General features: G+C 39.0%; 2 protein-coding genes across 3 annotated transcripts in view; both read right to left on the bottom strand.

Annotated features, from left to right (window-relative positions):
- Positions 1–2,136: 2,136 nt before the first annotated feature.
- The window catches only part of LOC148730434 (putative aminopeptidase PLBD2), a 20,609-nt gene continuing 9,134 nt past the window's right edge, over positions 2,137–13,611 (bottom strand). The window contains exons 3-11 of one of the 2 annotated variants that reach the window (XM_088760862.1): positions 11,799–11,887; positions 11,179–11,396; positions 9,584–9,675; positions 9,304–9,464; positions 8,982–8,994; positions 5,742–5,893; positions 3,799–3,951; positions 3,184–3,343; positions 2,137–2,754 (exon numbers count right to left, since the gene is read on the bottom strand). In XM_088760862.1, coding sequence (XP_088616988.1) covers positions 2,575–2,754; positions 3,184–3,343; positions 3,799–3,951; positions 5,742–5,893; positions 8,982–8,994; positions 9,304–9,464; positions 9,584–9,675; positions 11,179–11,396; positions 11,799–11,887 — 1,218 coding nt within the window. In that variant the 3' untranslated portion in view covers positions 2,137–2,574. Of the gene's footprint in view, positions 2,755–3,183; positions 3,344–3,798; positions 3,952–5,741; positions 5,894–7,071; positions 7,996–8,981; positions 8,995–9,303; positions 9,465–9,583; positions 9,676–11,178; positions 11,397–11,798; positions 11,888–13,611 lie in introns of those variants that run through there. The other variant, XM_088760863.1, reaches the window with a different exon arrangement.
- LOC148730435 (THAP domain-containing protein 1-like) lies at positions 8,012–8,969 on the bottom strand. The gene is made up of 3 exons (XM_088760865.1): positions 8,535–8,969; positions 8,246–8,468; positions 8,012–8,146 (listed from the first exon to the last, which is right to left on the bottom strand). The coding sequence occupies exons 1-3, from the start codon at positions 8,685–8,687 to the stop codon at positions 8,028–8,030; spliced, it is 495 nt and encodes a 164-aa protein (XP_088616991.1). The 5' UTR covers positions 8,688–8,969; the 3' UTR covers positions 8,012–8,027.

Here is a 13,611-nt window from a genome sequence, read left to right on the forward strand (position 1 = left end):
TGAGTTCAAGGTCGAATATAGGCCCGGAAACACGAACATCTCCGATTATACATCTAGGCACCCGCTGCCTCGTGAAACCTGCACTAGAAGGGAACTAGGCACTACCAAGGATGTCAAGCAGTACGTGAATTTCGTGGTCGCAAGTGACATTCCCCGGGCTATCAGCAAAGAGGATCAGGTAAAGGCAACGGAAAACGACGAGGAACTAAAAAGGTCAATCACCTGTATACGGGAGAGGAAGATCGACCACAGGAACCAAGACATGAAAGCGTACTTCAATATTTACGATGAGTTGGCTGTGGCTGACGGTCTTGTCCTTCGGGGTGAAAGAATCATAGTCCCTCGAGAATTCAGAGAAACTATGGTGAAAATTGCTCATGAGGGTCACCAGGGCATCGTTCGTACGAAACAACTGCTTCGTGCCCACGTTTGGTTTCCCGGAATCGATAAGATGGTCGAAAAGCACGTTGGGAATTGCCTAGCTTGTCAAGCTACCATCCCTTGCCACACCAGAGAGCCACTCCAAATGTCAGAGCTACCAACAGGTCCGTGGAAGAAGATCAGTGTGGATTTTACGGGACCTTTTTCAAATAAGGACATGGCTTCAGTGTTCTGGGACCAGTATTCAAGGTATCCTGTCGTAGAATTTGTCACAAGTACCTCCGCAGAGGCTGTAATTCCCCAGCTCACACGTGTTTTCACTACTTATGGAATTCCAGAAGAGGTGAAGACAGATAACGGCCTCCCATTTAATGGGTCCAAATTTGCAAAATATGCCCAAGAACAAGGGTTCAGGCACAGGAAAGTCACACCCGGATGGGCGGAGGCAAATGGTGACGTCGAACGATTCATCCAGACGGTCAAAAAGAGCGCGAGTGTTGCCAAGATTGAAGGGAAAGCATTTAAACAAGAGATACAAAGGACGGTTCGCAACTATCGTGCTACACCCCATCCGGTGACGAGAGAGAGTCCCGACAAGCTTATGTTCGGGAGAGAGATAAGAAGAAAACTGCCAGAAAGGGTCGCTCCCCAGGAAGAACAACGCCATGAACTAATCCGTGAAAGAGACTAGAGAAAGAAGAAGCAAATGAAAGCTTATGCTGATGAGCGCAGACACACATCACAAAGCTCGATCAAAATTGGTGACCGTGTACTTTTGAAACAGAATAGGGGTAACACGTTGACCCCGCCCTATGATCCACGACCATATGCAGTCGTTGGAATAAAAGGGAGCATGATCACTGTGAAGAGAGGAAAGGAAGTCAAATCCCGCAATTCTTCCCACTGTAAGGTACTCAAGTATGCTGGAAAGGAGGAGCACGACGATTTGGATTGGGACAAAGAACAACAACCGATGAGCAGGCGACCAACGAACCGCCATATTGAAGTAGGGGAGGTTCCTGGAGAAGGAAATATAGTCATGCAAGAGACGCACAGGAGACCGACAATCGCGCCATCGGAACCCCGGAGATCAGTACGAGCCAGAACGTCCACGTGGGAAACAATTTACAGAGACTTCAAGCCTCACTAAAGAAAAGGGAGGAGGTGTAGTGTCCAGGCCTCCAAGTTCACGCCCAATGCCCCAGGAGACATTTACTCGAGTATTTATTATGCACGGTAAAGTGAGAACGGAGGTGATACAATCTAGGATAACGAACAACTAAAGGAGCTGTAAGCGAACTGTAAGCGAATTGTATAAGCGAACTCCAGAACGTTACAAGAGATTGCAGTTTAAATAGCATGACGCAGTTATGTGCAGTCATTACTAGGGAATGAATACATGAATACATCATGAATACAATTATGTGCTGGTGGGGAGTATAGTATGGTTTATCTTTACTTAAAATATGGAGGTTGATAACAAGTAGGTTACTACAAAAAAACACAAGTTTGGGCATTCTTGCGAGGGGAATCCAGAACAAGTTAACTTTTTATTTCTATTACCCAGGGATTGTTTGACTCGACAGTCAGCTTCAAAACTCTAAATACCGTCAGTCTATCTCCAACATTCCTACTAATCCTTTTCAACCGCAAGAAGGCGTGTTCCATTATCTCTTAGAAAAGTTTTGAGCAAAAAAAAATGAGTAAGGATGAATGTTCTTGGTTAAACAAGAAATTAAAGGAAGGAATACTGCCTTTCGAAAAAAAATCAGAACAGAGTCAGTTTAATCACAATATTATATTTAAAGTACATACTTCGTGACAAATTAAACATGTTGCAAAAATATGGTAGTTGCCACGATAAATGCTTACAATCTCTAGTGCAGAACAATGTAGTCGTCTGATTGTGAGTAGTCCTGAAAATGAATGTTTGCGATGACGGTAACTGACTTTGGGACAACTTATGCCGAAGTCATTAGCAGAGCTATGTGACATGACTGCCACCTAGCCTTTTTCACCCAAATCAGTTCTTTTATGAACTCCTCTGATCGGGACCACACACTGAGCAATTGATTTAGAATTTCTCTTTCTTAACAACAGACTATTCAAAAGTTCTTTTTCTTAATGTGGTATCAGGTTTCAGGAAAAAAACACACACACACACTAGGGATAATTCGAAGTAAAAAGTGGATATTAATCGTCTGACAAATTGACATCCCAAGTGACAGTGATTGGTTCAAAGTCCCAGGCGTCAGGATGTCCCATGGGCCTTTTCCAACCAGACGTGCTCCATTTAAAGACAGGCTGCTGGTCATGCGTTGGACCGCTGACTGCCATACACTGCAACGTCTTCACCATCTCTGAGTTTGTTACCTGGAGGGGGCAAAAAGATACGAAACTGAGTACCGAGCTATTTAATGACAAAAACCTTTAGGCACTCGCCAACACGTGCAACACAAGGTGCAGGAATAATCTTGTATGACAAAAGGCAATAATGATCGAAGCGTTTTGGTGTCATCAGTTATATTCCGTTACTCCAGTTTTGCATCATTACTTTCTGATTAATTCAAGAATTCGCGCTACTTTCTAAATCAATCAGAGACAAAACTAATCATCACATGGTCACATTCCCGTTTTCTCTGAGTTCTGCCAAACTGCTTTAAGAAATAGTAGTTACGTTTCCTACAACAGTTTTCTGTGAAAATATTCCCAAGAGTTGTAACTCCCGTGAATTCAGCTACAGCTATTCCCTGAATTTTGCCTTTGTTTGCTTTGCTGAAATTTTCACGGCTACACGCTCACCTTGGCGTCAATTCCTCCATGTTGCCTATGACCCAGGGCCTCAATCGGGTATTTCCCATCAGCTGGGTTCAAGTCCGATCGACAAGAGATGGCATTCTCTGCACTGTAGGGTGGCGTGCAGTTACAACGAGCCAATGGATCGTGTTTGTAGTCATTATACCTTACAAAAAATAATAGTAATTAAAAAAAATTTTAAAAAGGAAAAACAACCTTAATAATTTTAAATTTCTACTTCTGTCTCACCCTCCCACCCCAAGGTATATGATCAGAAGACAATAGCAAGACTTTGGGGACAGAACCAAACCTAGGAGTGTAGGCAGGGAATAACGAATGTAATCCACGTTTACGTACATGTACAAACTAATTGTCCAACAAAATCAGAATGGAGTGAGTTAGTAAGTGGGTGAGTAAATTTTGCTGCCTTATCAAAACCTCATGGTATGACTTAAAAAACGAACAAAGTCAAAATGTCCAAATGTAACAGCCAATAAAAGCAGGCGAACTTATAGCGACGGATGAGGAAGTGTACTTTTATATAGTCACCTGGACCATGCACGTTGATTTTGGGCAATTTCATATGGATATACATAGCGATTTGTAGTAAAGTACACGTACCTCATAAGTTTCATCATGCTGTCTATATCAACAGCCTTGCTGTGATCACGTTTGAACATCTGTGCCCTTGGAGCTCCATCATAACTAAAAAAAGAGCCATACTTCTCAACGCTTTCTCTCATTCCGCTCATGTTGAATATGTACGGGAAATAGCTGAAAAGAAAGAGAGCTTTGAGATTTCCTATATAAATACAAAAATTATCATATGTTTAAACAAGCATTTAGATTTCCTATATAAATACAAAAATTATCATATGCTTAAACAAGCATTTAGATTTCCTATATAAATACAAAAATTATCATATGTTTAAACAAGCATTTAGATTTCCTATATAAATACAAAAATTATCATATGCTTAAACAAGCATTTAGATTTCCTATATAATACAAAAATTATCATATGCTTAAACAAGCATTTAGATTACCTATATAAATACAAAAATTATTATATGCTTAAACAAGCATTTAGATTTCCTATATAAATACAAAAATTATCATATGCTTAAACAAGCATTTAGATTTCCTATATAAATACAAAAATTATTATATGCTTAAACAAGCATTTAGATTTCCAACATAAATATAAAAATTATTATATGCTTAAACAAGCATTTTTCGTCTGCAACTACAAGTCTTCTTTTTCAAGGAGAGAAGCAAAGTGTACGCGAGCGCAAAAAACAGGGGTATTTTAGCGGGACAAAGACATCTCAGTCCTCTTTAAACAATAGGGACCTTAAGAAACCACGACGGCGATGCCAAGGAAGACTTCGTTTAAAAAATTAATTTCTACTCTTAGTTAGAATTTCAAAAATGGCTGCAGGAACTTACTGTCTCATACATCGCCACAGCTCAACTTCAGCATGACGTATAAAGTAGCCGTTGAGTTCCAAACGGAAATTAAAATAATTTGCCGTCGCGGGTCCGGTTCGCAGACTACGCAAATTTTGGCAATTTCACGTTGTTGTTTTGCATTCGAATGGCTAAAGAATGTACAAAGTTTCAAAACGCACGTGCTCAGTTATTGTTGTGCCAATTATATCTCTTGTTTTTCCACGTCCTCGTTGACGTCGCCGTCGTGGTTTCTTAAGGTCCCTAATGAAGTTGCCAAAACGCCAGTGCAAAATACTTAATCCTGTGGCAATCAGAAATACCCAAGCCATACCAAGCTCAACCCACAGTTAGTGCCGTGACAAGCTGAAGTATCATTTCTTACAATTTTTCTTAGATACGGTTAAGGCACGTTTTCTAGTAATTTTAGTGCGCTTGCCTGCAGAAACGTGTATTGCGTGTTCCCACCATATCCGCAGCTGTGGTCTTTTGCTTCCTGTCACGAATCACTAGTGGTAATTAAAGATTGTAATCGGATTATATTCGCTCATTTTAATGTCGAAACATGGTAAAACAGTCAACGCTAAGGAAATAAGTGTCGCACACAAGTCTTGGATCACGAAGAAACCATAATGAATGTTTGACAGTTTAGGTTTGCGTTCGGATGTACGTATATTTACGGCGTTTACGTGTGATAACAATAAAAACTAGGGAACTTTGTAACATTAAAAAGAATGATTACAAGGGTTGTGATGAGCGAAAGTATGACTGCAATAAAGTGAAGAAAACGACAGATACAGTCCTAAGGGTTTGTTGAACCATCGAGCGTGGAGATATTCCTAACCCAGTGGAAAATAGTCCATTTTACAGTTGTGTGCTTGGTTGGCAAGCCTTTGAATGGGAGTGAGGCTAGAGATGACCTTGCTATGATACAAACCTTGCTGCCTTTCAAATGTAAATCACTTTGTTATCATGCTAACTAGATACAGGTCTCTATCACAACAAGGTCATCTTTAGCCTCACTCTGAATCAAAGGCTTGGCAACTAAGTACACAACTGTAAAATGGCCTATTCCGCAAAAGTTAGTTTGAACCAATTGCTTTAGTTTAACTCACGGTATATTGTAGCTAGCCCAATAAGTCTTTTCCTGCAAGAAGACAGACATATCTGCGAGTTCAACGATCCCAGGTAACTGCTCCAGTATCAACAGTGTTTCTGGAATGATCGGCGCACCCGGAGTGAACAGTTTATAATCAAGAACCATCCACTGAGAAAAAAGAAAGAAAAGATAACAGTTGAAATATACTCAGTCAAAGAGGGAAAGAGCGCACACAGATAAACCAACACTTCGACGCTTACAATCTAGTAAATCCGGGAATCAATGCATCTATAAACTTCTATTTAGAAAGGAGCGACCGTCAGACTTCAATTCGCCTTAATCGCAGTCACGCCATGTTGGATGCTACGTCACCATTTTTCGCATGAAAGCGAGGCCACGCGTGTTTTAAAAACAATCATGGTGGAATCGATGAGTACTTTAGAGTTTTGGCACCGCAATCTGGGGGACATACCGTTGTTCACGAATGCCTTTGTCGAAAAAATGGCTGCTGAAAACCTTCCAGTGAAGAAGACAAGGGGATATATCAGGCAGTTCTTGGGAGGATTTGTTTGTCTTTTGTCAGGGCGAGTTTCACAGTGAAATAATTTATTTTGATCCCATCTTTTTCTCAGAGATGCTTGAAAAGCTCAGCCTCTTCTATTTTGACATTCATCTTAATACTTGTGTTTAATGAATTAATATTTTTGTGGGGGATTTAATGACATAAGGATGGTTTTGTATTCTGTCAAAGGAAAAGTGCCACGACTGGGTGTGCGTATGTATGTATAGTAATTTGTCACCTTCTTATAGATTGATTTTGAGTTGCCATTTTCAAAAAGTATGTTTGCTGTGAACAACTAAAGATTTTATTATCTCATATCTTAGTCAGTTGAATTAATCTTAAGCCCACATGTTGCAAGTAAACAATATATACATATTTGTAATATATTTTGAGCCAAAAAGGCTTTAAAATTATCAGCAATATGTTTAATTACATGTAACAATCCTCTGTGTGCCTTAGAACCTTGTTTACCTGAGTGCAATAAGATAGCAAAAGAATGCGATTCAACTCTAACGTTAATTTTAACATGTACATGTTATTATAGTCTGTGAAATTCAACATTTTCCCCCTTTGCTCTCTTCAGGATAAACATCTCTAGAAAAAAAAAAGGATAGCATAGAAAGATAACACTTTTGAACAAATGTGTATTGGCACCTCCCCTTAAAATCAAGTAAGCTTTTTTTTTTTAAAGTTAGTCATAAAATAAAGGTCCCTGAAAGTTTGTAGTTAGACATGACACTCTCCATATCTGGTTTATACAGCCTGCCATAGTCAGTGGGATTACCCTATCAAAGTAATGGAACTCCTTGGCTCTCTTTATGGCCCTTTCAACATGCACTCGAAGGCTGTGAATATTTTTGCTCTCCTTGAGTTCACCTTTGGAAAACTGTCGCTTGCTGCTTAAAAATGATGGCATCACTACACTGCAACCAAGAGGTGTGAGTAGATCTTGTATAACAAAGCCCTTATCAGCCATAATCTGATCCCCAGGCTGGAGCAATGGCAAAAGACCAGATTGCTTCACCAGCTCTTTATCTGATATTGACCCCTCAAATAAACAACTGTTGTGAATTATTTCCCCAGATGGTGAAATAACAACATTTCTCTTATAGGTGGTATGGCTTTTGTACGATGAGTACATTGCACTATTTAACATTAAACTTGATGGTGCTTGGATCTTTATCTCAGATGCATCAATGATACCCCTGCAGTTTGGGTACAGAGACTTGAAACAAGTGGGCATGTGCCTCTGAATTTTTTCCTGAGAAGGCCATATACAAATACTCCCAAGCATGAAATAAAGAAAATTTATCCAAGAAATAAAAACCCTGCTTACAGTTGTTTGGGAAATATTGAAATTGTCACCTAACACTTGGTTTAAAGTACCGACCCTCAACTTTTGAAGAACTAGACAGAACTGATCAAATAAACTTAGTTTGCAGCCTTGCATAGTTTGCCTAATGCCCTCAACTTCAGTGATCCCTTTATTTCTAAAGCGCTGCATTTGGGACCAAGAATACATATTCTGTGCGGTGGGACTCAGAGCTCTAAATGTAGCAACAAGAGTATCGAAAGAAGGAAACCCTGTATAAAACTTCATTTTTAGTTGCTATATATTGTTTGCTTCTCCACTGCTGCCTCCCACTCCTCAATTCTCCGATGAGCTGCTGCAAGCAGCTCCTCTGTGGTCTTGGCAGGCTCACCAGAAAAAATGTAGTCATGGCAATTCAAGGTTGGTGTTTACACAGGCTCGGGGGAGTCTACAACAATTGCAGAGGATGAACAAGATGAGAGTTCCTGAGGTTCCGGTTGGACCTCCATTAGATTTCCCTTATTAGAAGCTTGGCTGGAAGTTGATGCTATAGATTGATATGAAAAACATATAATTAACTAATATTATCATATGTCGAAGATTTTTACCAGGAAATGTTTAAAACAATACCGAAAACAATATTTACCTATTATGGTGACAGCTGGGGGCGATGACACGCTTACGTCAAATAATCGCACGCGTGCGCGCAGTGGTTCTCGCTTTTTCGGAGATTTTCTTTTTGTGGATGATCTTGACCAGCAAAAAATATTCGGAGCTGCATGCTTCTTCAGAACACGCTTCCCAGTTAAGGTTTTCTTAAAATCTGCTTCTTTAAAGTGTTCAGAACATACTCTTGTGCTGTTGGTTATCTGGAGATGGATTAGATATTGTAAATACCAGAGCGCATTATTACATCGATAACCTCACCAACTTACCTTGAAAGTTTTGCCCACGTCTCGCCAAATTTTGACAACCCACTGCTTTCGAAGGGATTCTTCTCTAGGAAATTGGTGAAAGGTAAGATTTGGAATATGTTTTGGGCGATTATTTTGACATTGCGGGACGCAACAGTGATCTCTGTTCGGCATGGTCCCGAATCCTCTCTGGTCAAAAGTTCACCTTTACACGCGTGGCCTCGCATTGGTGACAAAAGTACATGACGTCAATCCAAGATGGCTGCTGTGTGATAAAGGCGAATTGCTGCCACTTTGCATAATAAGGCGCCCTCAACAGTCAGTTAATACACTGTACAACACGGTCCTATGTCATTATGCCCCGAGATCATGAACAGATGAAGATGCATAGTTCTGGTCGGTAAATAAACTTAAGAGTTGTTCCGTAAACAATATGCATAATCTTAGACTAAGATGTTTCTCACTTACCTGATTGTTGTAGCTGTCCCATCAGTTTCCATGAAACAAACAGAAAATAATAAGAGAAATTTATGGATGAAATATTCTGCATAATAACATATTTGCAAGAAAATATATTTAAAAATGAAAACAAAATTAGATTATGACTAACAATATTTATATCATATATATCTGCAGAGTGTGTTTTCAATACCATGGCATTTTGCTCATCCTCAAATCTTAATTACCTCGCTTAGATCACAAGATACAAATTATAAACACATTAAATAAATAAATCGCAATACATTCAGTGAACCCAGAAATTTCAGACATACTGAAGGAAGTGACTCACGTTCCACTGTTGTGTGTTCCAAAAAAATACATCCATTCGGCGGCTGTCCTTGCCAAACGATTGGCTACCAGTGTGCGCATCCATTCTAAAACAATTCCTTCTGCATATACATATTTCCACAGCTCTGGATTGCTGTTATCAATTGTAGTCTCCTGAGAGACCTGTGTGAGTAAAGGAATACTTGACAATCACCTGCCTTGAGCCAATAATTCGAAGGCTTTTCTGGTGCATTCTACAGCTAAAAAAATAACCAAAAATGATATTGATTCTTTGAACTTACCATTCCACTGCTTAACATGTAAAAATCATCCCCACTTGTCATGAGACCAGGGTAAGAGGAGAAACTTGTTCTTCTTCCTGGAATAATTTCTCCTGTAAAATGAGTCAAACCAAGAATTTAGAAAAGCCCTCTTAAATCACTAACTTTATTCTCCTTTTTCATTGAGCCTTCCACCCAACTGCACCTCCATATCCCACTAGCCTCCACATGTCTCAAATCTCAAAGGACCATTTAACTTCCAAGATCTCATTTTTAACTCTCCCCTTCTAGCCGCTACAAATTTCCTTGTAAATTAGATACAAGAATTTGAAATTAGATCAAGATAACATACAGCTGATAAGTTTGAGTCTTCTTGTTACTTGTTTGTTGGATAATGTATGGATATTCTAGGGAGAAGTTACATGTTGATTGCTTCTGGGAGTTAAAGCTCAAAACAGGTAGTTGAGATACAAGTGGTTCTGCCTACAGAATGATGCTTAATCTAGAATAGTTTCAGAGATACATTAAGTGACCCAAATTCAAGAAAAACATTCAATTGTCTGAATAAATGATGCCAACCTGTTGAAATCACACAATAAATGGTGTGAACCCGGGGGTAACAAGTGATATCGTTAAATACCTATACTCTCAGTCAACAAAACAAACATTGTGATTGGTTGATACTTGGTCACGTGCCCCTGATCAATTTCAAATGTATTCCAACCAGGGTACAATTGTGCAGTTGTTGCCCCAGTGCCAAACACAACAGCACGTTTTTCCATATGATTGTTTAAGGGAAAGTCTAAATATATAACAAACCACTTAATGTATGGTCCCTTGAGAAACTTAAGTTAGTTTTGTTTTCCCTCAAGTCATGATTTTTCCCTCAACATCATCACTGGAAACATCAGAACTCTAAGGAAACCAAAACTAAACCTTGGGACCATACATAAGGCGTCTCCTTTATTTGTTTGAGCATGTTGAATTATGGCAGCTATTTGCTGATGTGGACCTGCTATCTTTCCACCCATGCCACCTCAGGGAAGGACATCCACCACACAGTAATCTTGTGTGTGTGAAATTAACATCTCCTACCCCAACCCAGCAGGAGACAAGACCTCCGTTTATTCATCCTTATCCGAGAAGACTAGAATATCTAACCGTTTCTCGATGTTATAGAAAGGGAGCAAATTCTTCTCAATTATTTTAAGACCTTGAGTGTTGGTCCGGCCGGGGCTCGAACCCTCGACCTCCCACACAACAGTCCAGTGCACTATCCATTGGGCTAACTGGCTGGTGGTCCAGGTGTATAGGTGTATATAGGTGTATAGGTGTATATAGGTGTATAGGTGTATAGGTGTATATAGGTGTATAGTGTAGCTTGATTGTCAGGGTGAATGTAGACCTCAGAAGGACTGTTGTCTGTAGTAATGACTGATGCTTTAACAACTTGAGCAGATCAAAGATATCATAAGAGTCAAGTAATGATTATTTCTCCTAACATTAGTCACTGCTACCAACAAAAATCCAATCTCACCCAGTCTAATCCAGCAGTCTACACTATCAGATGCTGAGATCAATATTTATAGCAAAGGCTTCCCAAAACTGATGCTCACCTTTATTTCCATTAACAGTAAATGGAAAATCATAGAGTTTAAACACTCTTAGCATCTCTGCATACGATGTCCAGGTGACATGAGAGATGTACAAGTCTTTGTTGCCAGGCAACAACTTTATAAGAGCTGAACAGGATCCTGAGCCAAAGACATGGTGGACTTTCTTCTTTCCCAATGCCTGCTCCAGAGCGGATAGGTCACAATCAGCTTGTATAAGGCTTCCAAAAAACAATTTAGATATGATAATTAATTGACATTTTAAAATTTAATGCACTTTCTGTATGCAGTTGTTTCAGTTGACAAATATCAAAGACCTGGGAGAACACTGCAGAGAAATTAACAAGAGCTGCCACCTTCCCAAAGAGAATGTGACTAAAATTTTTGTAGAGATTATTACAGGGAAGCTAGGGTGGGTTTGGAAAAAGGAAATATAAGGGCTTTTTTTCTGGGATTATTTTACTGTAAGTTCTTTGGGGTCAACTGCTTTTTGAACGGAGGTTCATTGTGTAATGAGAACTTTGAAAACCACGCTGCCAACTGACCCCCTCTTTCTCAGTTGCATTTGTCTGGAAATTTTTTTAATGTGTTTACAAATCATATGTTCAATCAAAACAACTTACAAGAATCCTAGATCATCAATAGAAGGAACAACTTTGTTCTGCAGATAGCCTTCCTTAATTCCCTCAAACTGCTGCAGTATCAGGTTTATCTGCAACAGATAATAACACACAACTGAACAACTTGTTTCTTGATGCAGCAAAGAAAAATCTGATGTACACCTAATACTTTTGTAAATCAAAGGAGTTGAACCCATGGTTATATCCTTCAAAGGATTAACAAATAAATACTAGTTGGCAGTTAAAATAGATTTATCAATAAGGCTGGTGACAAAAATAATAAATGAGAAAAATAACATTGAAAATAGAACCAGGTCAAGAATACCCCAAAGAATCTGTTCATGAATTGATAATTTAAATATTGAATTCACATTTTAATATCAACATCAAATTTTGAAATCTATATTACAGCAGGGGTTATGGGCAATGGATCTAATATAAGTCAAAGTGAATTGTGTAACAAACCTAACCACACTTAACTAAACTTTGATTACCTTGTCTCTACTCAGTTAAATTTTCAGATCATGTGTACTTAAGGCATTTGTCGTTTAAGTATCAGTCAACATGTGGACCAAGTCTCAGTTAATATATTGCCTGATTATCTAGACCAAGTAACGACCCACATGTTGAACGGTATGGGCACCCTCATGACTAACATGCATGTCAGATGATACCCAGTCGACATGCTGCCATTATCTTACTGACACTCAGCCTGTAGTGTATTGATTATACATGTGCACCCGTATTTTAATTATTGACAACAAGCTTAATAGTATGGGTTCTAAGATGAGCACTTTTTACTTAATTTAGTAAATGTACTGCTCGCAGTAATCATACTGTACTGGAAACATTTGCATGCTGTAAAATTACTATAAGTCAGTAAACTCTTCTATTTCTATATGTGTAATGTGTTTGTTAATAAAGTTCAGTTAGCCTTTGGCAATGAAGGAGAGACAGTCTCTTTGTGTCTGAATGACAACAATACACAGCCAACAACTGGCTGATACTTAACTGACATTTGGTTCATGACAATTAACTGTCACTTGATCAGCTCTTGTTACCAAGTTCTATCTTTGCTGATCAAATATTGGTTTATTTTCTCTAGCCCTTTGAAATTCTTCTTTTGCATTCCTTATGAGGAAGGGGAAGGGGCTAACAGATGGCTGTCCGCCATTCCGGCCAAATAACTGTTAACAAAGCACATTTACCGCTGACAGTCAACAGACACTCCACAGATATGCTGCTCACTGTTGATTGGAATGCAGTGGTTGACATGTTGACAAAGTGTCAACCAACATACTAACCAGGTATTAACCAATATAATATAATATAATGAAGATACAGTTGTAAAATTTACATTTAGGCATGGGAGTTTTTAGAACAAAGCGAGAGGGGGAAATATACTTTACTTCAACTGTGCCTCTCCAATAAGGAATATAAATGGTTACTGGTGAGGGGTTACTTTTGATGGTCTAGCTTTCCCTCTGGGTGGAGTTAAGTAATATGTCCTCCTTATGGCCATGATGGCGAGTTTGATAAGTGCTATAACTGCCAATCAACTCTTACTGTGAGACTAAACCGTTTTGAGCCTTGAACAAACCAGAAGTAAACATGATTGCAGATTCCACTTTGCACAGCACCTTTTGTTGGATACCAGTAAAATTAATATGAAACCTCAAACTGTAGTGTTAGCCAAAAGGATCACATGACTTAAACGATGTGATCATATGACAAAAACCGCTTCTGTTGAAGCTGAATGTTACCGCTTTAAGCTATGAAATATTTTCTGATTTGAGAAATGCCTCTGTGATTAGTT

The sequence above is a fragment of the Stylophora pistillata genome, chromosome 5 (assembly GCF_964205215.1).
Source record: "Stylophora pistillata chromosome 5, jaStyPist1.2, whole genome shotgun sequence".
Lineage (NCBI taxonomy): Eukaryota > Metazoa > Cnidaria > Anthozoa > Scleractinia > Pocilloporidae > Stylophora > Stylophora pistillata.